Source organism: Scyliorhinus torazame, chromosome 8 (assembly GCF_047496885.1).
Source record: "Scyliorhinus torazame isolate Kashiwa2021f chromosome 8, sScyTor2.1, whole genome shotgun sequence".
Taxonomy (NCBI): domain Eukaryota; kingdom Metazoa; phylum Chordata; class Chondrichthyes; order Carcharhiniformes; family Scyliorhinidae; genus Scyliorhinus; species Scyliorhinus torazame.
Window position 1 is genome coordinate 151,327,227 of NC_092714.1, and position 22,662 is coordinate 151,349,888.

At 53.6% G+C, this 22,662-nt stretch overlaps 1 protein-coding gene across 7 annotated transcripts in view; it reads left to right on the forward strand.

The window, feature by feature from the left end:
- Positions 1-10,766, forward strand: part of mcf2la (mcf.2 cell line derived transforming sequence-like a) — a 343,346-nt gene extending 332,580 nt beyond the window's left edge. For all 7 annotated transcript variants that reach the window (XM_072514367.1, XM_072514366.1, XM_072514368.1 and 4 more), the window contains one exon: positions 9,121-10,766. In XM_072514367.1, coding sequence (XP_072370468.1) covers positions 9,121-9,215 — 95 coding nt within the window. In that variant the 3' untranslated portion in view covers positions 9,216-10,766. The remainder of the gene's footprint in view (positions 1-9,120) is intronic.
- Positions 10,767-22,662: the final 11,896 nt, after the last annotated feature.

Here is a 22,662-nt window from a genome sequence, read left to right on the forward strand (position 1 = left end):
CATGGGGATGCTGGCCCTCTCCATGGACAGGCTGGCTCTCTCCATGGGCAGGCTGGCCCTCTCCATTGGCAGTCTGGCCCTCTCCATGGGCAGGCTGGCCCTCTCCATGGGCATGCTGGCCCTCTCCATGGACATGCTGACCCCCTCCATGGGCAGTCTGGCCCTCTCCATGTGCAGACTGGCCCCCTCCATGGGGATGCTGGCCCCCTCCATGGGCATGCTGGCCCCCTCCATGGGCATGCTGGCTCTCTCCATGGGCATGCAGGCTCTCTCCATGGGCACTCTGGCTCTCTCCATGGGCAGACTGGCCTTCTCCATGGGTATGCTGGCACTCTCCACGGGCAGACTGGCCCTTTCCACGGACAGGCTGGCCCTCTCCATGGGCATGCTGGCCCCCTACATGGGCAGTCTGGCCCTCTCCATGGGCAGACTGGCCCCCTCCATGGGGATGCTGGCCCCCTCCATGGGCATGCTGGCTCTCTCCATGGGCATGCTGGCTCTCTCCATGGGCACTCTGGCTCTCTCCATGGGCAGACTGGCCTTCTCCATGGGTATGCTGGCACTCTCCACGGGCAGACTGGCCCTTTCCACGGACAGGCTGGCCCCCTCCATGGGCAGTCTGGCCCTCTCCATGGGGATGCTGGCCCCCTACATGGGCAGTCTGGCCCTCTTCATGGGGATGCTGACCCTCTCCATGGGCAGTCTGGCCCTCTCCATGGGCAGGCTGGCCCCCTACATGGGCAGTCTGGCCCTCTTCATGGGGATGCTAACCCTCTCCATGGGCAGTCTGGCCCTCTCCATGGGCAGGCTGTCCCCCTCCATGTGCAGGCTGGCCCTCTCCATGGGGATGCTGGCCCCCTCCATGGGCAGACTGGCCCTCTCCATGGGCAGGCTGGCCCTCTCCATGGGCACTCTGCCCCTCTTCATGGACAGGCTGGCCCTCTCCATGGGCACTCTGGCCCTCTCCATGGACAGGCTGGCTCTCTCCATGGGCAGGCTGGCCCTCTCCACGGGCACTCTGGCCCTCTTCATGGACAGGCTGGCTCTCTCCATGGGCAGGCTGGCTCTCTCCATGGACAGCCTGACCCTCTCCATGGGCAGGCTGGTCCTCTCCATGGGCAGGCTGGCCCTCTCCATGGGCAGTCTGGCCCTCTCCATGGGGATGCTGGCTCTCTCCATGGACAGTCTGGCCCTCTCCATGGACAGTCTGGCCCTCTCCCTCGGCAGGCTGGCCCCCTCCATGGGCAGACTGGCCCTCTCCATGGGCAGGCTGGCCCCCTCCATGGGCAGACTGGCTCTCTCCATGGGCAGGCTGGCCCCCTCCATGGGCAGACTGGCCCTCTCCATGGGCAGGCTGACCCTCTCCATGGGCAGGCTGGCTCTCTCCATGGGCACTCTGGCCCTCTCCATGGGCAGACTGGCCCCCTCCATGGGGATGCTGGCCCTCTCCATGGGCAGGCTGGCTCTCTCCATGGGCAGGCTGGCCCTCTCCACGGGCACTCTGGCCCTCTCCATGGGCAGGCTGGCCCTCTCCATGGACAGGCTGACCCTCTCCATGGGCAGGCTGGCCCTCTCCACGGGCACTCTGGCCCTCTCCACGGGCACTCTGGCCCTCTCCACAGGCAGTCTGGCCCTCTCCACGGGCAGGCTGGCCCTCTCCACGGACAGGCTGACCCTCTCCATGGGCAGGCTAGCCCCCTCCATGGGGATGCTGACCCTCTCCATGGGCAGGCTGACCCCCTCCATGGGCAGGCTGGCCCTCTCCACGGGCACTCTGGCCCTCTTCATGGGCAGGCTGGCTCTCTCCATGGGCACTCTGGCCCTCTCCATGGACAGGCTGGCTCTCTCCATGGGCAGGCTGGCTCACTACATGGGCAGACTGGCCCCCTCCATGGGCAGACTGGCCCCCTCCATGGGCAGGCTGGCCCCCTCCATAGGCAGGCTGGCCCTCTCCATGGGCAGGCTGGCCCTCTCCATGGGGATGCTGGCCCCCTCCATGGGCAGGCTGACCCTCTCCACGGGCAGGCTGGCTCTCTCCATGGGCACTCTGGCCCTCTCCATGGACATGCTGGCCCTTTCCATGGACAGGCTGACCCCCTCCATGGGCAGGCTGGCTCTCTCCATGGGCAGGCTGGCTCTCTCCATGGGCAGGCTGGCCCTCTCCATGGGCAGGCTGGCCCTCTCCATGGACAGGCTGGCCCCCTCCATGGGCAGACTGGCCCTCTCCACGGGCAGGCTGGCCCTCTCCATGGGCAGGCTGGCCCCCTCCATGGGCACTCTGGCCCCCTCCATGGGCAGGCTGGCCCTTTCCACGGACATGCTGGCCCTCCCAATGGGGATGCTGGCCCCCTCCATGGGCACTCTGGCCCTCTCCATGGGCAGACTGGCCCCCTCCATGGGGATGCTGGCCCCCTCCATGGGCATGCTGGCTCTCTCCATGGGGACTCTGGCCCTCTCCATGGGCAGACTGGCCCCCTCCATGGGGATGCTGGCCCCCTCCATGGACATGCTGGCTCTCTCCATGGGCACTCTGGCCCCCTCCATGGGGATGCTGGCCCCCTCCATGGGCATGCTGGCTCTCTCCATGGGCATGCTGGCTCTCTCCATGGGCACTCTGGCTCTCTCCATGGGCAGACTGGCCTTCTCCATGGGCAGTCTGGCCCTCTCCATGGGCATGCTGGCCCCCTACATGGGCAGTCTGGCCCTCTCCATGGGGATGCTGGCCCCCTACATGGGCAGTCTGGTCCTCTTCATGGGGATGCTGGCCCCCTACATGGGCAGTCTGGCCCTCTCCATGGGCATGCTGGCCCCCTACATGGGCAGTCTGGCCCTCTTCATGGGGATGCGACCCCCTCCATGGGCATGCTGGCCCTCTTCATGGGGATGTGACCACCTCCATGGGCAGGCTGGCCCTCTCCATGGGCATGCTGGCCCTCTCCATGGGCATGCTGGCCCTCTCCATGGGCATGCTGGCCCTCTTCATGGGGATGCTGACCCTCTCCATGGGCAGTCTGGCCCTCTCCATGGGGATGCTGCCCCCCTCCATGGGCAGACTGGCCCCCTCCATGGGCAGGCTGGCCCTCTCCATGGGCAGGCTGGCTCTCTCCATGGGCACTCTGGCCCTCTCCATGGGCATGCTGGCCCTCTCCATGGGGATGCTGGCCCTCTCCATGGACAGGCTGGCTCTCTCCATGGGCAGGCTGGCCCTCTCCATTGGCAGTCTGGCCCTCTCCATGGGCAGGCTGGCCCTCTCCATGGGCATGCTGGCCCTCTCCATGGACATGCTGACCCCCTCCATGGGCAGTCTGGCCCTCTCCATGTGCAGACTGGCCCCCTCCATGGGGATGCTGGCCCCCTCCATGGGCATGCTGGCCCCCTCCATGGGCATGCTGGCTCTCTCCATGGGCATGCTGGCTCTCTCCATGGGCACTCTGGCTCTCTCCATGGGCAGACTGGCCTTCTCCATGGGTATGCTGGCACTCTCCACGGGCAGACTGGCCCTTTCCACGGACAGGCTGGCCCTCTCCATGGGCATGCTGGCCCCCTACATGGGCAGTCTGGCCCTCTCCATGGGCAGACTGGCCCCCTCCATGGGGATGCTGGCCCCCTCCATGGGCATGCTGGCTCTCTCCATGGGCATGCTGGCTCTCTCCATGGGCACTCTGGCTCTCTCCATGGGCAGACTGGCCTTCTCCATGGGTATGCTGGCACTCTCCACGGGCAGACTGGCCCTTTCCACGGACAGGCTGGCCCCCTCCATGGGCAGTCTGGCCCTCTCCATGGGGATGCTGGCCCCCTACATGGGCAGTCTGGCCCTCTTCATGGGGATGCTGACCCTCTCCATGGGCAGTCTGGCCCTCTCCATGGGCAGGCTGGCCCCCTACATGGGCAGTCTGGCCCTCTTCATGGGGATGCTGACCCTCTCCATGGGCAGTCTGGCCCTCTCCATGGGCAGGCTGGCCCCCTCCATGTGCAGGCTGGCCCTCTCCATGGGGATGCTGGCCCCCTCCATGGGCAGACTGGCCCTCTCCATGGGCAGGCTGGCCCTCTCCATGGGCACTCTGGCCCTCTTCATGGACAGGCTGGCCCTCTCCATGGGCACTCTGGCCCTCTCCATGGACAGGCTGGCTCTCTCCATGGGCAGGCTGGCCCTCTCCATTGGCAGTCTGGCCCTCTCCATGGGCAGGCTGGCCCTCTCCATGGGCATGCTGGCCCTCTCCATGGACATGCTGACCCCCTCCATGGGCAGTCTGGCCCTCTCCATGTGCAGACTGGCCCCCTCCATGGGGATGCTGGCCCCCTCCATGGGCATGCTGGCCCCCTCCATGGGCATGCTGGCTCTCTCCATGGGCATGCTGGCTCTCTCCATGGGCACTCTGGCTCTCTCCATGGGCAGACTGGCCTTCTCCATGGGTATGCTGGCACTCTCCACGGGCAGACTGGCCCTTTCCACGGACAGGCTGGCCCTCTCCATGGGCATGCTGGCCCCCTACATGGGCAGTCTGGCCCTCTCCATGGGCAGACTGGCCCCCTCCATGGGGATGCTGGCCCCCTCCATGGGCATGCTGGCTCTCTCCATGGGCATGCTGGCTCTCTCCATGGGCACTCTGGCTCTCTCCATGGGCAGACTGGCCTTCTCCATGGGTATGCTGGCACTCTCCACGGGCAGACTGGCCCTTTCCACGGACAGGCTGGCCCCCTCCATGGGCAGTCTGGCCCTCTCCATGGGGATGCTGGCCCCCTACATGGGCAGTCTGGCCCTCTTCATGGGGATGCTGACCCTCTCCATGGGCAGTCTGGCCCTCTCCATGGGCAGGCTGGCCCCCTACATGGGCAGTCTGGCCCTCTTCATGGGGATGCTGACCCTCTCCATGGGCAGTCTGGCCCTCTCCATGGGCAGGCTGGCCCCCTCCATGTGCAGGCTGGCCCTCTCCATGGGGATGCTGGCCCCCTCCATGGGCAGACTGGCCCTCTCCATGGGCAGGCTGGCCCTCTCCATGGGCACTCTGGCCCTCTTCATGGACAGGCTGGCCCTCTCCATGGGCACTCTGGCCCTCTCCATGGACAGGCTGGCTCTCTCCATGGGCAGGCTGGCCCTCTCCACGGGCACTCTGGCCCTCTTCATGGACAGGCTGGCTCTCTCCATGGGCAGGCTGGCTCTCTCCATGGACAGGCTGACCCTCTCCATGGGCAGGCTGGTCCTCTCCATGGGCAGGCTGGCCCTCTCCATGGGCAGTCTGGCCCTCTCCATGGGGATGCTGGCTCTCTCCATGGACAGTCTGGCCCTCTCCATGGACAGTCTGGCCCTCTCCCTCGGCAGGCTGGCCCCCTCCATGGGCAGACTGGCCCTCTCCATGGGCAGGCTGGCCCTCTCCATGGGCAGACTGGCTCTCTCCATGGGCAGGCTGGCCCCCTCCATGGGCAGACTGGCCCTCTCCATGGGCAGGCTGACCCTCTCCATGGGCAGGCTGGCTCTCTCCATGGGCACTCTGGCCCTCTCCATGGGCAGACTGGCCCCCTCCATGGGGATGCTGGCCCTCTCCATGGGCAGGCTGGCTCTCTCCATGGGCAGGCTGGCCCTCTCCACGGGCACTCTGGCCGTCTCCATGGGCAGGCTGGCCCTCTCCATGGACAGGCTGACCCTCTCCATGGGCAGGCTGGCCCTCTCCACGGGCACTCTGGCCCTCTCCACGGGCACTCTGGCCCTCTCCACAGGCAGTCTGGCCCTCTCCACGGGCAGGCTGGCCCTCTCCACGGACAGGCTGACCCTCTCCATGGGCAGGCTAGCCCCCTCCATGGGGATGCTGACCCTCTCCATGGGCAGGCTGACCCCCTCCATGGGCAGGCTGGCACTCTCCACGGACATGCTGACCCCTTCCATGGGCAGTCTGACCCTCTCCATGGGCAGTCTGGCCCTCTCCATGGGGATGCTGCCCCTCTCCATGTGCAGGCTGGCCCTCTCCATGGGGATGCTGACCCTCTCCATGGGCAGTCTGGCCCTCTCCATGGGCATGCTGGCCCTCTCCATGGGGATGCTGACCCTCTCCATGGGCAGGCTGGCCCTCTCCATGGGCAGGCTGGCCCTCTCCATGGGCATGCTGGCCCTCTCCATGGGGATGCTGACCCTCTCCATGGGCAGTCTGGCCCTCTCCATGGGCAGTCTGGCCCTCTCCATGGGGATGCTGACCCTCTTCATGGGCAGGCTGGCCCTCTCCATGGGCATGCTGGTCCCCTCAGTCGGCAGTCTGGCCCTCTCCAATAACATGCTGGCCCTCTCCATGAGGATGCTGACCCCCTCCATGGGCAGGCTGGCTCTCTCCATGGGCACTCTGGCCCTCTCCATGGGCATGCTGGCCCTTTCCATGGGGATGTGGCCCCCTCCATGGGCAGTCTGGCCATCTCCATGGGCATGCTGGCCCCCTCCATGGGCAGTCTGGCCCTCTCCATGGACATGCTGGCCCTCTCCATGAGAATGCTGACCCCCTCCATGGGGATGCTGGCCCCCTCCATGGGCAGTCTGGCCATCTCCATGGGCATGCTGGCCCTCTCCACTGGCATGCTGGCCCCCTACATGGGCAGGCTGGCCCTCTCCATGGGGATGCTGACCCCCTCCATGAACAGGCTGGCCCTCTCCATTGGCAGGCTGGCCCTCTCCATGGGCATGCTGGCCCTCTCCATGGGGATGCTGACGCTCTCCATGGGCAGTTTGGCCATCTCCATGGACATGCTGGGCCTCTCCATGGGCATGCTGGCCCTCTCCATGGACATGCTGACCCCCTCCATGGACATGCTGGCCCTCTCCATGGACATCCTGACCCCCTCCATGGACATGCTGGCCCCCTCCATGGGCAGTCTGGCCATCTCCATGGGCATGCTGGCCCTCTCCACTGGCATCCTGGCCCCCTACATGGGCAGGCTGGCCCTCTCCATGGGGATGCTGACCCCCTCCATGGGCAGGCTGACCCTCTCCATGGGCAGTCTGGCCCTCTCCATGGGCATGCTGGCCCTCTCCATGGGGATGCTGACCCTCTCCATGGGCAGGCTGGCCCTCTCCATGGGCAGGCTGGCCCTCTCCATGGGCATGCTGGCCCTCTCCATGGGGATGCTGACCCTCTCCATGGGCAGTCTGGCCCTCTCCATGGGCAGTCTGGCCCTCTCCATGGGGATGCTGACCCTCTTCATGGGCAGGCTGGCCCTCTCCATGGGCATGCTGGTCCCCTCAGTCGGCAGTCTGGCCCTCTCCAATAACATGCTGGCCCTCTCCATGAGGATGCTGACCCCCTCCATGGGCAGGCTGGCTCTCTCCATGGGCACTCTGGCCCTCTCCATGGGCATGCTGGCCCTTTCCATGGGGATGTGGCCCCCTCCATGGGCAGTCTGGCCATCTCCATGGGCATGCTGGCCCCCTCCATGGGCAGTCTGGCCCTCTCCATGGACATGCTGGCCCTCTCCATGAGAATGCTGACCCCCTCCATGGGGATGCTGGCCCCCTCCATGGGCAGTCTGGCCATCTCCATGGGCATGCTGGCCCTCTCCACTGGCATGCTGGCCCCCTACATGGGCAGGCTGGCCCTCTCCATGGGGATGCTGACCCCCTCCATGAACAGGCTGGCCCTCTCCATTGGCAGGCTGGCCCTCTCCATGGGCATGCTGGCCCTCTCCATGGGGATGCTGACGCTCTCCATGGGCAGTTTGGCCATCTCCATGGACATGCTGGGCCTCTCCATGGGCATGCTGGCCCTCTCCATGGACATGCTGACCCCCTCCATGGACATGCTGGCCCTCTCCATGGACATCCTGACCCCCTCCATGGGCAGTCTGGCCCTCTCCATGGGCAGGCTGGCACTCTCCATGGACATGCTGACCCCCTCCATGAGCAGTCTGGCCCTCTCCATGGGCATGCTGGCCCTCTCCATGGGCAGTCTGACCCTCTCCATGGGCAGTCTGGCCCTCTCCATGGGGATGCTGACCCTCTCCATGGGCAGCCTGGCCCTCTCCATGGGCATGCTGGCCCCCTCCATGGGCAGTCTGGCCCTCTCCATGGACATGCTGGCCCTCTCCATGAGGATGCTGACCCCCTCCATGGGCCGACTGGCTCTCTCCATGGGCACTCTGGCCCTCTCCATGGGCATGCTGGCCCTCTCCATGGGGATGCTGGCCCCCTCCATGGGCAGTCTGGCCATCTCCATGGGCATGCTGGCCTCCTCCATGGGCAGTCTGGCCATCTCCATGGACCTGCTGGCCCTCTCCATGAGGATGCTGACCCCCACCATGGGCAGGCTGGCTCTCTCCATGGGCACTCTGGCCCTCTCCACGGGCATGCTGGCCCTCTCCACGGGCATGCTGGCCCCCTTCATGGGCAGTCTGGCCATCTCCATGCGCATTCTGGCCATCTCCAATGGCATGCTGGCCCTCTCCATGGGCATGCTGGCCCTCTCTATGGGCATGCTGGCCCCCTCCCTGGACATGCTGGCCCTCTCCATGGACATGCTTACCCCCTCCATGGACATGCTGACCCCGTCCATGGGCAGGCTGACCCCCTCCATGGACCTGCTGACCCCGTCCATGGGCAGACTGACCCCCTCCATGGACATGCTGGCCCCTCCATGACTAGACTGGCCCCTGTATGGACAGGCTGCCTCCTCCATATTGCCCCTTCCAATATCATGTTGCCTACCCTATTATTGTGCTGTCTCCACCCCTCTACAGTGCGCCCCACCATATTAGTGTGCTGATTCTCCCCCACCCCACCCATTACTGGCTTTCAGTGCACTGTAATCCTATGAATGTAGTGACTCACCTTCCTAATATCATTAACTGCCGCCTGGCCCATGACTGTCATCGGTATATAACCCAGAACCATAACTTGGGGTAGCACTCTGAATGGGTGGAGTTGTGAAATGACGAATCACTTGATACTTTTTCAATTAGTTACTGTTCTTTCTGCCCATTAATAGGGTGTGAACAATTGGAAAGTCTCTCTGATGTTCAATACTGGGGGGATTGTTCCATTTTCAGTGTCAAAGTAATTGTTTCCTGTCCGTTCATATCTGAAGGGTTGACTCATCTTTCGACAGGTAGAATGTAATTCTTTTGTTTTCGCTCTCTTTTCCAATCCAGAGTCGGCCAGTGCTTCAAGTACCCTGAGTTCCTCATCAAGTTGTACTGAACATTGCACTGCCAACAACACCAGTACCGTAGATATTAAGGGCTGATGATTCTCTCTGATGTGTAGCACTTTTCCTGGATATTCTCCCACCTCCTGAGCTAAGCAGCCTTGAAGTAGAAGGTCACATGATAGCATCTTTGTCCTGCCTCATCTTCGTTCCCGCCTTGACCCGCGTCCGTGCCAGCAGTGGTTTTAACCTTTTATGCAAAGCATTCCTAGGAGTGGAGGCGACTGCTGATGTCTATTGAGCTGTGACTGAGAGACCTTGAGATGGGGGGGGGGGGGGTGGGGAAGCACACGGGTTCACAGATCTGTCCATTGACACCTCTTCATTCCTGCCGAAGGCACTGTGTGGATTTAATCACAGTGGCACCGCAACCCTTTCCTGATGGACGAACAATTGAATAATTAAGGAATGGGCCCAAGCCTCCGAGATTAGAGTTGAATATTGTTATGGTGCATTTTCATAATGAGGACAATTCTAAACAATGTGAGACCAGTTCAGGGGGAAAACAAACATTGACATTACACATTGAAACAACAACAGTGATAACAGCACAAAAGTACCCAAGTGAAGGTACTTCATCAAGAGCTTTGGACAGCACATTACAGAGCAATTGGCAGGGATATTGAGCTGCACTTTCTGAAGATATAACTCGGTGTTTGACTCTGCTTTTCAAATACATCTTAATGCATGTGATCATCACATGTACTTGCTCTTTGGACCTAATGTACAATTAGCAGTACTTTACTTCCTAGTCACCACTGTGAGAGAATCTGACTTTAAAGTCCCAGAATTTTCAACTTTGAATATGTCACTTGCAGGTGAAGTACTTCTTCCCAGGGGGTATGTGACCATTTGATAGCTTCTTTGTTAGCAATTGGTTTTTCGCTGCCTTGCCCTTTCCTGGATCTGTTGAAACACCCTGCGTGTGTCCACAGCTGCTGTGTAACTTTACTGTGAAGCCACTCCATTAGCTCCTGACACACTGCGCTGGGAAGAATGTTGCAAATATCAGTTGATTTACAAAGTATTTGACCCATCTGTACAAATGATCATGTATAAGGAGCGGGCATTTTGCAGATGCATAGTTCGTCCCGGTGTCCATTAATCCCAGTGTTTGGATATATTTTGAGAGGCACGCAATGAGCTTGGTTGTTGAACTATTCTACTGTTTTCCAGAAGCTCTAGATTGCTTGAGGTCTAATTCGCACAGGGGAGCGATTTGCCTGTTTCCCCCTTACCCAGTGAATAAAAAAAACTGCTTGGTGTCACTTTCCACCACCAGTTACTTCTGTTTCAGTTGAGCATTGATGGTCTTCATGATGGCTGATAGCTCAACCGTCTCCACTGCTTTGTTCGATTTTACTGGGACCGATGTTTTAATGCAACTAATGAAGGTGTTTACTCCTGGTACCTCTTAAAATATTACACTTTAAATGATGCACTGTAGCGCATTTCATAGCACTTTATACAGCACTTTCTGCTCATTTTTATTGGCATTGTCAATGAACTTTAGAAGCTGTCCTAGATGTGTCTTTCTGTATTGTGCATATGGAAGCATGAATACAATAAAGGGAGCAATAGTAACTGGTTTCCATTGCTGTCAATCTTGTCAATTCTTGCTTTTTGCACTAGCTGTGATTTACAATCCAGACGTTCTTTAAAACTGAAATGGAAGGAACTCAACAAGCTAGCTTAATGATAATCTTTATTAGTGTCACGAGTAGGCCTACATTAACACTGCGATGAAGTTACTGTAAAAATCCCCTAGTCGCCACATTCCAGTGCCTGTTCAGGAACACTAAGGGAGAATTCACCTGACAAGCACATCTTTCGGGACTTGTGAGAGGAAAATGGAGCACCAGAAGGAAGCCCACACAGACATGGGGAGAATGTGCAAACTCCGCACAGACAGTGACCCAAGCCAGGAATCAAACCCGGATCCTTGGCATTGTGAAACAGCAGTGCTAACTACTGTGCTACCGTGCTGCCTATAGGGGCACCCTTATGGGGTGGCATGCTGGCACAGTGGTTAGCACTGCTGCCTCACAACACTGAGGACCCGGGTTCGAACCTGGCCCCGGGTCATTGTCCATTTGCACATTCTCCCTGTGTCTGCATGGGTCTCAGCCCCACAACCCAAGGATGTGCAGAGGAGGTGGATTTGCCATGCTAAATTGCCCCTTAGTTGAGAAAAAAAAGAATTGACCACTTTAAATTTAAAAAAATCAAGCAAGTTTAATGTTCAGATTGGTGAATGTCACCAAGTTGCTCCTCTGAGTCTTGCCATGGAGCTGCGTAATGAACTCTATTGCAAATTATTGACTGATGGTGGAATAGCCTGCTCCGCTATTCAATACTTTAAAGATTTTAGGGTTTCTAGCTGTAAAGCTCTTCTAATTAAAAATTGCTTCATTTCAAATTCTTAATTCCTAACACCAGGGTCCTTAGTTGTGCTTGACCTAACAAGGTATGAATAACGAGTATTTACAATCAAGTAGGATTTAGTCAGCAATATTTTACATATTCTCAATGCAAAGCACCGAAGAAAACATGGGAAGTCCTTCATTCCTCAAGTTCCTATGAGTCTTTCAGTGTTGTCAGCACAGGTAATGTATTTCTCTTCTCTGTCTTTGAAATTATGTTGAACTGTATCCAGAAGAGTCATACCCCAGAAGCCATGTTTACACTGTGCCAACAAAGATTATGATTTTCCAACTTTTATCCCCATTTCTCATTATTCTTCCTCCCTTATTTGGAAATAGTCCAAATTCCCCTCTTCCAGTGGCTTTGGGTGTTAATCATCGTGTGTCATCCCACCCCTGTAACTAGTCATATAGTTCATCTCTCGCTCTCCTGGCCCCCAGAGTTACATTCCATTGCAAAGAAATGATACATTTCCTTTAGTTACATAACAGTCACAAAGTCACATCTTTTCAACAGAACACCTATCATAAATATTCACATGAACATATTGTAACGCATTCCCACAAATACTAAAAACATTAAGAACAAGTGTTTGAAAATACCACCTATCAGAATGTCAAAACTGAACGGTGTTCTACCCTACAAATATAGGGCTGGATTCTCCGGCCTCTCAGCGTGTTTCTGGGCGACCATTCGCTGACGGTGGGATTCTCTGTTCCCGCCGCTGTCAATGGGATTTCTCACTGAAGCCACTACACTCTGCCGGGAAACCCACGGGTAGGGGTGCGCTGCTGGACAGACCAAAGAATCTCACCGCCAGTAAACGGCTGGGGAATTCCAGCTATAGTTAATGAAATAAATGCATGAATTTTGTTTAAAGTTGAAGTCATCTAAAGTTCAACCTACTTTTAACCAATCCTTTAAAGTTGATAAGTCATACAGTGTAATTTCTCACAAACAGCTGCAATGTATCCTAACTGCCTCGGCCAACCATTGTCTCACTAACAGAAATTCAAACTCAACCATTTAATTGAAAACATAGTTGAAGAATGAAATCCATAAATGTTCCAGAACAATCAAGTCTTACAGTCCCCACCTCCAGAAAGAATGTGTACTATCACTGATTCCTTGCATAACCCGTATTAATCTGACTCTAGCCACTCAAAATTGGAGGTTTGGTTGCAAGTATTCCAACTTTTACACTGGGTCAGAAATATCATGTCAGCCTTCATATTCGCCACGCTAGGACAGTCCCAAAACGTTTGCTAGGAGTCTGTCAGATTAACCAAGACTTTAGTTGTCGAAGCTAATGCTGAAAAATCTTTGAGTCAAAGGGATAATTCCTCACCAAAAATAACAAATTATTTTGAAAACTACTTTCCCAATGTGACAATTGTTTCCCAGACTTGCTATACTAGTATACCCATGCTAAACCCTTAATTATTGAAATGTTTACAGCAAATTAATAAACCTGTATTTTACACTTTGTGATAATATGTCTTCTATAATTCTTCACAATCTCTCTCTAATCTGTTCTAAAACCCATTTATATTCTCAATTCTCCAATTGTTCCCTTAAATCTATCTTGCGAATATTCCCGATTATTATTTTCCTAACCCCTCAATCAACTTGGACAAATTCATTTATTTTGTTTTATTTTATTACCTCCAACCAACCATTATTTACTTAGTTTCTCAAGCAGGTGTCGATGTCTTCACAATCAAAACATTAATTCTTACAATACTAGCCATCTGAACATGTTGTTCTGTTGTCCAGTAGCTAAACAAGTTTGAGGTCCGTTTTTCAGTGCATTTCACTATGCATAGCTGTATCTTAGTCGTTCCACACTTTCATTGAAATGAAATGAAATGAAAATCGCTTATTGTCACAAGTAGGCTTCAAATGAAGTTACTGTGAAAAGCCCTTAGTCGCCACGTTCCGGCACCTGTTCGGGGAGGCCGTGCTGCTGGCCTGCCTTGGTCTGCTTTCAAAGCCAGCAATTTAGCCCTGTGCTAAACAGACCCATGTCCAGACTCAACAGTACATATAGGTGGTTGTCGCAAACAGGGGCCAGCAATGATACGGAGCCCAATTTATAATGCTGCCTCCATATCCTTAAAGTGGACCCACCACCACTGGATTCGAAGAGTACCTCACCGGAGAGAAGGGAAGCGTGGCCATTGCCAAAGCCTGTAAACTAGAGCCCCTACAAGAGCTCGCCTCCATCTGTCCCCATACAGAGCTCGGCTTCCCAATCCACTACAGCACCATCTCAATGTTGGCTGCCCAATAATAAAAGAAATTGGGTGACGCTAGATTCCCCCAACTGGCGGTCTCTCTGAAGGAATGCCCTATGGATTCTTGGGTTCTTCCCCTCCCAAATGAAGGAGACCACTAACTTATTAATCCGAACAAAAAAAGATTTGGGAAGAAAAATAGGGAGACACTGGAAAAGAAATAAAAACCTTAGGAGGATATTCATTTTTATTGTCTGGATTCTGCCCGTCAAAAGGAGTAGCAACAGCGAACACCCCTGCCTGGAGCCCCGACTGAATAAAAAAAGACCCTGAGCTTGAAGTGTAGATGTGCACACTGGCTGTAGGGGCCCAATGCAGCAGCCAAACCCATAGGATGAGCTTCTGCCCAAGACCAAACATCTCAAGGATTTCAAAAAGGTTCTCCCACTCTACCCTTTTTAAATTAAGGGAAATTTAGCGTGGCAATCCACCTACCCTGCACATCTTTGGGTTGTGGGGGTGAGACCCACGCAAACAAGGGGAGAATGTGCAAACTCCTCATGGACAGTGACCTGGGGCCAGCTCTCACGCTACCCTATCAAATGGCTACTTAGCATCCATGGGCACAATCACTGCTGGTTTGGAAATTGGAGAGGGGGAAAGGACAATATTCAACAGCCTCCATATGTTAGCTGATAGTTGCAAACCCTTAATGAAGCCTGTCTGGCCATCCCCTATCACCTCCCGGACACAGGGCTCCAGTCGCAGCACGAACACTTTAGTTAGTGTCAACATTCAAAAGAGATATGGATCTATATGATCCACATTCCATGGGGTTCTTGTCCTTTTTCAAAGTGAAGGATATAGAGGTCTGTAAGAGTGTGGCAGGCAAAGAAACCCGTGACAAAGAATCATTAAACAGGTCCACTATTAATAGTTAACTGGCTTGCAAACTTCTTATAAAACTCGATGGGAAACCCATCAGGGCCAGGGACTTTACCCATCTGCACGATCCAATGCCCTTCAGCACTTCCTCATAACTCAACAGGGGCATCTAACTCCTTCCGTCTCATGTTCAGTGAGGTGGTCACACTGCAGGTGAGGATTGAATAGGCAGAAATGGCAACCATCAGACAGAATAGAGGAAGGCAGGTAGTGCAGGATCCCCGATGGCCATCCCCCTTTCTAACAGATATACCGTTTTGGATATTGTTGGGAGAGATGACTGTGCAGGGGAAAGCAGTGGCAGTCAACTTCATGGCACCATGAGTTGGTCTGCTGCACAAGAGGGAAGGAAGATTAATGTCAGGGCTATAGTGGTAGGAGATTCAATTGTAATGAGAACAGCCAGGTGTTTCTGTAGTAGCAAAAGAGACTCCCTGATGTTATGTTGCCAAACAGACAGATATCATGATACACATTGGTACTGAAGATACAGGCAGAAAAAGGGATGAGGTCCTGAAACCAGAATTTAGAGAGCTAGGAAGTAGATTTTAAAAACATTACCCAGAAGGTAGTAATCTCTATATTACTTCCGGTGCCACGTGTTAGTGACTATAGAAATAGGAGGAGTAAGATTCCCCTTATCTCTCGCTCATAGAGTCATTTCAACAAAAGGCCTTAAAAGTAATTTTTACCAATGCTTCAAGGATTCTCCGAAAGCTAAAATTCCTCTCTCTAATCAGCCAAACGGATCATATTCTTAAGGGAATCCTTATCTGGGTTTGGCCCCTTTCTTAGTTTCATTGGTTCTAATTCTCAGCTGAGACCCCCTTGATTCGTTCAGGAAAGTGTCAGTCACTTAACAGGCAATTGGTTAATTAGACATTAATCAATTACTCCAAATTAATTATCTTTCCATGACTCTTGTCCCACGTTCAAACTCCCTACGTCATGCCTGGTCTCAGTTACGAGATTGTTTCAAACTCGTTGAATGTACCCTCATATCAGTAAGAGTACTTGCAGTACATTATTCGTAACATTTGAGACAGTAATGGACAGTATTCAAAAGATTAACCAATTTTATAACATACTCATATTTCTACAAATTCAATAATTTTCAAGAATCATTTTATTTCCCAGAATATTTTAGCTAATATTTCAAAGGACCCATCTCTATAATTGTTAAATCTAACAGGAGGTTAGTCCAATGAATGAGTGGCTGGAGAAATGGTGCAGGAAGGAGGGCTTTAGACTTCTGGGACCAGTTTTGGGAACGGTGGGACCTGTACAAAGCAGACGGTTTGCACCTGAACCGATATGGGACCAGCGAACATGCAGAGAAGTTTGCTACTTCTGTGGGGGAGGGTTTAAACTAGCTTGGCAGGGGGCTGGGATCCTGAGTGAAGGTTCATCAGGGATAGATGCACAGCCAAAATTAGAAGAGACAGATAGTGAGTCAGGAAGGCATAGAATATCTCGGCCAGTTAAATCACAAGGGAGTTTGGCAAGATTGGATGGTATTTATTTTAATGCAAGGAGTCTGATGAACAAGGCAGATGAGTTGAGGGCACAAATTAAAACATGGAGATATGATATCATTGCTGTCACTGAGACATGGTTGAGACAGTGGGTAAGATTGGCAGCTCAATATTCGAGGGTACAGGATCTTCAGACAAGATAGGGATGGAGGGAAAAGAGAAGGGGATGTTGCAATTTTGATCAGGGGATCAATTGCAGCACTAAAGAGGGATGACATCACAGAAGGCTCTTCAAATGAAGCTATATGGGTTGAACTTAAAAACCAAAAATGAACAATCACATTGGTGGGAGTGTTCTGTCGGCCCCCTAACAGGCTGAGTGAAATAGAAGAGCAGATATTTAGGCAAATTTCAGAGAAGTGTAGAAGTAATCGGGTAGTGATAGTGGGGGATCAGTGGGGGATAAAAGTATCAGTGGGGGAGCATTTTGCAGACAGTGATCACAACTCCATTAGATTAAAGATTATCATGGAAAAGGACAAGGATGAGCCCGAAAACAAAGTTCTAAACTGGGGACAGGTTGATTTTAATAAGATCCGATATGATTTGGCCAGCATAGACTGGGAGCAGACACTTTTGGGTAAATCAGTGACACAACAATGGGATGCATTCAAGAAGGAAATAGGGAGAGTACAGGGTCAGCATGTTCCAATCTAGAAAAAGGGACCAACAAATCTAGTGAACCCTGGATATCGAGGGATATACAGCATTGGATAAAGAGAGAAAGGGAGGCTTATGGCAGATATTGAGGGCTCAAAACAGCAGAAGCCCTCGTGGCGTATGGAATGTGCAAGAGGGAACTTAAAAAGGAAATCAGGAGAGCAAAAAGGGGACATGAAAGCATACTGGCAGGTAAAATAAAGGAAAATCCTAAGTTGTTTTACAAGTACATGAAGGGTAAAAGTATAACTAGGGAAAGAGTAGGGCCCATTAAGGATCACATTTGTCATTTTTATCCTCTCTTGCAGGCTTGAACATCCTCCGAGGCCCTTGGAGACCTTTTGACCTGACCTGACCTCCGCAACCTGGAAGAAGATCGGGCCCAAACCGGAAGTGAAGCCCCGACCTCGATTTGGAGCCGACCCGGATCTCGGAGCTCCAAACCCGGCCTAACTACCGACGCCAGCCCCCGGATCGCCTTGCCCAGTCCCCGGAGCTCCCGACCCGACCCCCGACGGCAAGACCCGGCCCAACGCGACCCCGAGAGACCCGCCCAGCGACCCGACCCCGAGAGGCCCGCCCAGCGACCCGACCTACCTGGTGATGGAAGAAAGAAAAATCGACATGGAGGCTCGACCGGGCCTACTTCAAGATCCGACCCTAGGAGTGCCCAGGGAAACAGACCACGGGACCCAGACCAACCTGCCTCAGGAAACCCCTGCCCACGACCCAGGACCCCCGAAACGGCGGAGACCCTGCGCGAGGACCCGAACGCGCTGCAAGATATTCCCACGCCCGCAGAACGCCAGGACCCATCCGAATCGCAAACATGCCCCCCTAGCAACCCCTCTACCTCAACCAGCGCCCGGGACCCTGCCAGACGTGACCCCAGATACGTAGACAGCGTCCTGGTCCCCGCCAGCGCCCTGGACCCCGCCAGACGCAACCACCTACCTTCCACAAGAGCTGACATCGGCCATTGGATCCCAGGATCATCCAGCAGCAGCCGCCGACCGAGGAAGCGAGGGAAACGCGGCGGTCTGCAGGTTAGACTGAAGCAACGCGGTTTCAGGACCCCTCTCCCCAGCATACTCCTGGCAAACGTCCAAGCGATCGAAAACAAGCTGGATGAACTTAACGCCAGACTTGCCTCTCAGAGGGAAGTAAGAGACTGCTGTGTGCTCTGTTTCACAAAGACATGGCTCACCCCTGCCTCACCGGACTCTGCCATACAACCTGAAGGCTTCTCAATTCACCGGGCGGACCGCACGGCATCATTAGGCAAAGCGAAGGGTGGAGGGGTTTGCCTCCTCATCAACTCCTCCTGGTGCTTGGATATGGCGACTCTGGCGACCTACTGCTCCCCAGACCTGGAATACCTGACCGTGAAGTGCCGCCCATATTATCTTCCACGCGAGTTCACTTCAGCCATTATCACAGCGGTCTACATCCCACCCCAGGCAGTAGTGAGGAAGGCGCTGGATGAACTATACACAGTAATAAACAACTACGAAACAGAACACCCAGAGGCCTTGTTCATCGTGGCCGGAGACTTCAACAAGGCCAACCTCAAGAGTGCACTGCCAAAATTCCACCAGCACATCTCCTGTCCCACCAGGGGCGACAACACTCTTGACCACTGCTACTCAAAAATCAAGGGTGCCTACCGTTCCATCCCCCGACCGCACTTTGGGAAATCAGACCATAAGACGGTGCTCCTTCTCCCGCCATACAAGCAGAAACTCAAGCGGGAGAATCCAGCTAAGAAGGTTGTGCAGTGCTGGTCCGAGGAGACAGAAGAGCTCTTACGTGACTGCTTAGAGACAGTAGACTGGTTCATATTTAAGAACTCAGCGACCAACTTAAGTGAGTTTGCCACCACCGTCACAGACTTCATCAGCAAATGTGTGGACGACTGCGTGCCAAAGAAAGCAGTACGTGCATTCCCCAACCGGAAACCATGGCTCAATCGTGAGATTGACTCCCTACTGAAGGACAGATCTGAGGCGTTCAAGGCAGACGACCCTGACCGATACAAGAAATCCAGGTACGACCTCCGCAAAGCCATCCGGAATGTCAAGAGAGAATATCAAACCAAGCTAGAGTCACAGACAGACTCTCGGCGGTTGTGGCAAGGACTAAACAACATAACGGGCTACAAAACGAAACCGAACAGTATCTCTGGCAGCAGCGCACCCCTCCCCGATGAACTCAATGCATTCTATGCTCGGTTCAAGCAGGTAACCAACAATCCGCTGGCGAGTGCCCCAGCAGCCCATAATTCACCCATACCCACCATCACAGCTTGCAAAGTCAGATTGGCCTTCCTGAAAGTGAACCCTCGGAAGGTGACGGGCCCAGACGGGATCCCTGGTCGTGCACTCAGAGCCTGCGCGGACCAGCTGGTAGCGGTATTCACGGACATCTTTAACCTGTCCCTACTCCACTCCGAGGTCCCCACCTACTTCAAGAAGACCACCATCATACCGGTACCAAAGAAGAACGAGGCAATGTGCCTCAATGACTACCGACCAGTGGCCCTGACTTCAGTCATAATGAAGTGCTTCGAGAGGTTGATCATGAAGCACATCACCTCCATACTCCCAGAACACCTTGATCCACTGCAATTCGCATACCGCTGCGACCGGTCCACATCAGACACCATTTCCCTGGCCCTACACTCATCCCTAGAGCATCTCGAAAACAAGGACTCCTACATTAGACTCCTATTTATTGACTACAGCTCCGCCTTCAACACCATAATCCCAGCCAAGCTCATATCAAAGCTCCAAAACCTAGGACTTGGCTCCCCACTCTGCAACTGGATCCTCGATTTTCTGACCAACAGACCACAATCAGTAAGAATGAACAACAACACCTCCTCCACAATAGTCCTCAACAGCGGCGCCCCGCAAGGCTGCGTACTTAGCCCCCTACTCTACTCCCTGTACACACACGACTGTGTGGCAAAACTTGGTTCCAACTCCATCTACAAGTGTGCTAATGATACGACCATAGTGGGCCGGATCTCGAATAACGATGAGTCCGAATACAGGAGGGAGATAGAGAACCTAGTGGAGTGGTGTAGCGACAACAATCTCTCCCTCAATGCCAGCAAAACTAAAGAGCTAGTAATTGACTTCAGGAAGCAAAGTACTGTACACACCCCTGTCAGCATCAACGGGGTCGAGGTGGAGATGGTTAGCAGTTTCAAATTCCTAGGGGTGCACATCTCCAAAAATCTGTCCTGGCCCACCCACGTCGCGCTACCACCAAGAAAGCACATCAGCGCCTATACTTCCTCAGGAAACTAAGGAAATTCAGCATGTCCACATTGACTCTTACCAACTTTTACAGATGCACCAGAGAAAGCATCCTATCAGGCTGCATCACAGCCTGGTATGGCAACTGCTCGGCCCAGGACCGCAAGAAACTTCAGAGAGTCGTGAACACAGCCCAGTCCATCACACGAACCTGCCTCCCATCCATTGACTCCATCTACACCTCCCGCTGCCTGGGGAAAGCGGGGAGTATAATCAAAGATCCCTCTCACCCGGCTCACTCACTCTTCCAACTTCTTCCATCGGGCAGGAGATACAGAAGTCTGAAAACACGCACGAACAGACTCAAAAACAGCTTCTTCCCCACTGTCACCAGACTCCTAAATGACCCTCTTATGGACTGACCTCATTAACACTACACCCTGTATGCTTCATCCGATGCCAGTGCTTTTGTAGTTACATTGTATATGTTGTGTTGCCCTATTATGTATTTTCTTTCATTCCCTTTTCTTCTCATGTACTCAATGATCTGTTGAGCTGCTCGCAGAAAAATACTTTTCACTGTACCTCGGTACACGTGACAATAAACAAATCCAATCCAATCCAATCCAATTTGTGTGTGGAGCCGGAGGATATTGGTCCTAAATGAATACCTTGTATTAGTGTTCACTGTTTTGTTATGCCCTTGTCGAAGCATAAGCTGCTTCCTTGATGTACACTCTGACAAAGGAAGGTTCAGACTTGGAGATAGCTTTAACACATTTATTAAACTGTTAACAATTCTCCTACTTGGATTTGACTCTCCTGTTAATCCTGCTATAGCTACTCAGACTAACTAACCAGTCTGCTACAATCCACGTGGTGGGTGTGATGTGTTTCAATCAACCCTGTGTACACACTGAGTGTCTCCACTGGAAAGAGACTGAGCATGTGTGCTGTGTCCTTTTATATGGGTAGTCACCTCTGTGTGTGTCGTGACTGCCCATTGGTCGTGTCCTATCTTACTGGCCTATTGGTTGAATGTCTGTGTCATGATGTCTCTGGTGCTCTCTCTGGTATCTAGCTAGGTGTAGTGTGTTCACATTAACCCCTTGTGTATTTACAGTGATGCATATCACCACATTCACTAGTGAAAAGGCCGGTGTGCGTTTAGAAATCAGGGAGAAAGACGTGATAAAATTTAAGAAATCAACATAGACAGAGAAGAAGTTCTGAGTTCTGGCACGCTTAAACGTAGACAAATTTCCAGGGCCAGATGAAATGGCTATTAAGTGAGGCAGGGAGACGCTGGCAATAACTTTCAATTCCTCTCTGGCCACAGGAGAGGTGCCAGAGGACTGGAGGATAACCAATGTGGTGCCATTATTCAAGAAGGGAGGAAGGGATGAACCAGGGAACTACAGGCCAGTCAGTCTAACCTCAGTGGTGGGGAAACTATTGGAAGGTATTCTGAGAGACAGATTTAATTTGCATTTGGAGAGGCACGGATCAATCAAGAACAGTCAGCATGATTTTGTTAAGGGGAGGTCATGTCGAACCAACTTGATTGAATTTTTTGAAGAGGTGACCAGGTGTGCAGATGAAGACAATGCATTTGGCTTAGTCTACTTGGACTTCAGCTAGTCTCTTGATAAGGTCCCACATGGGAGACTGACAGTGAAGATAAGACCCATGGGATCCAAGGATATTTGGGAAATTGGATCCAGAATTAACTGAGTGGCAGGAAGCAGAGGGCAATGGTCGAGGGGTGTTTTTCTGACTGAGGCCTGTGTTCAGTGGGGACCTGCAGGGATCAGTCTTGGGGCCCTTGCTGTTTGTGGTTTATATAAATGAATGTAGGAGGGTTGATCAGTAAATTTGCATATGATACGAAAACTGGTGGGGTGGTAAATAGTGAGGAGGATACCCTTCGATTACAGGGGGATATAGACAGGCTGGTCAGATGGGCTGTTCAGTGGCAAATGGAATTCAATCTGGATAGGTGTAAGGTGATGCACTTGGGCAGGACAAACAAGGCAAGGGAATACATGGTAAACCCAGGACCCTGGGAAGCACCATGGAAGCACCATGGATTAGAGGGATCTTGGTGTGCATGTACACTGGTCCCTTAAGGCAGTAGAGCAGGTGGATACAGTGGTTAAGAAGGCACATGGCATACTTGCCTTTATTAGCTGAGGCATACATTTTAAGAGCAGGGAGGTTATGCTGGAACTGTATAAAACGTTGGTTAGGCCACAGCTAGAGTATTGTGTGCGGTTCTGGAATCCACATTACAGGTGGGATGTGATCGCACTGGAAAGGATGCAGAGGAGATTACCGGGATGTTGCCTAGGCTGGAAAGTTTTAGCTATGAAAGAGATTGGATAGACATGGATTGTTTTCCTTGGAGCAGAGGAGACTGAGG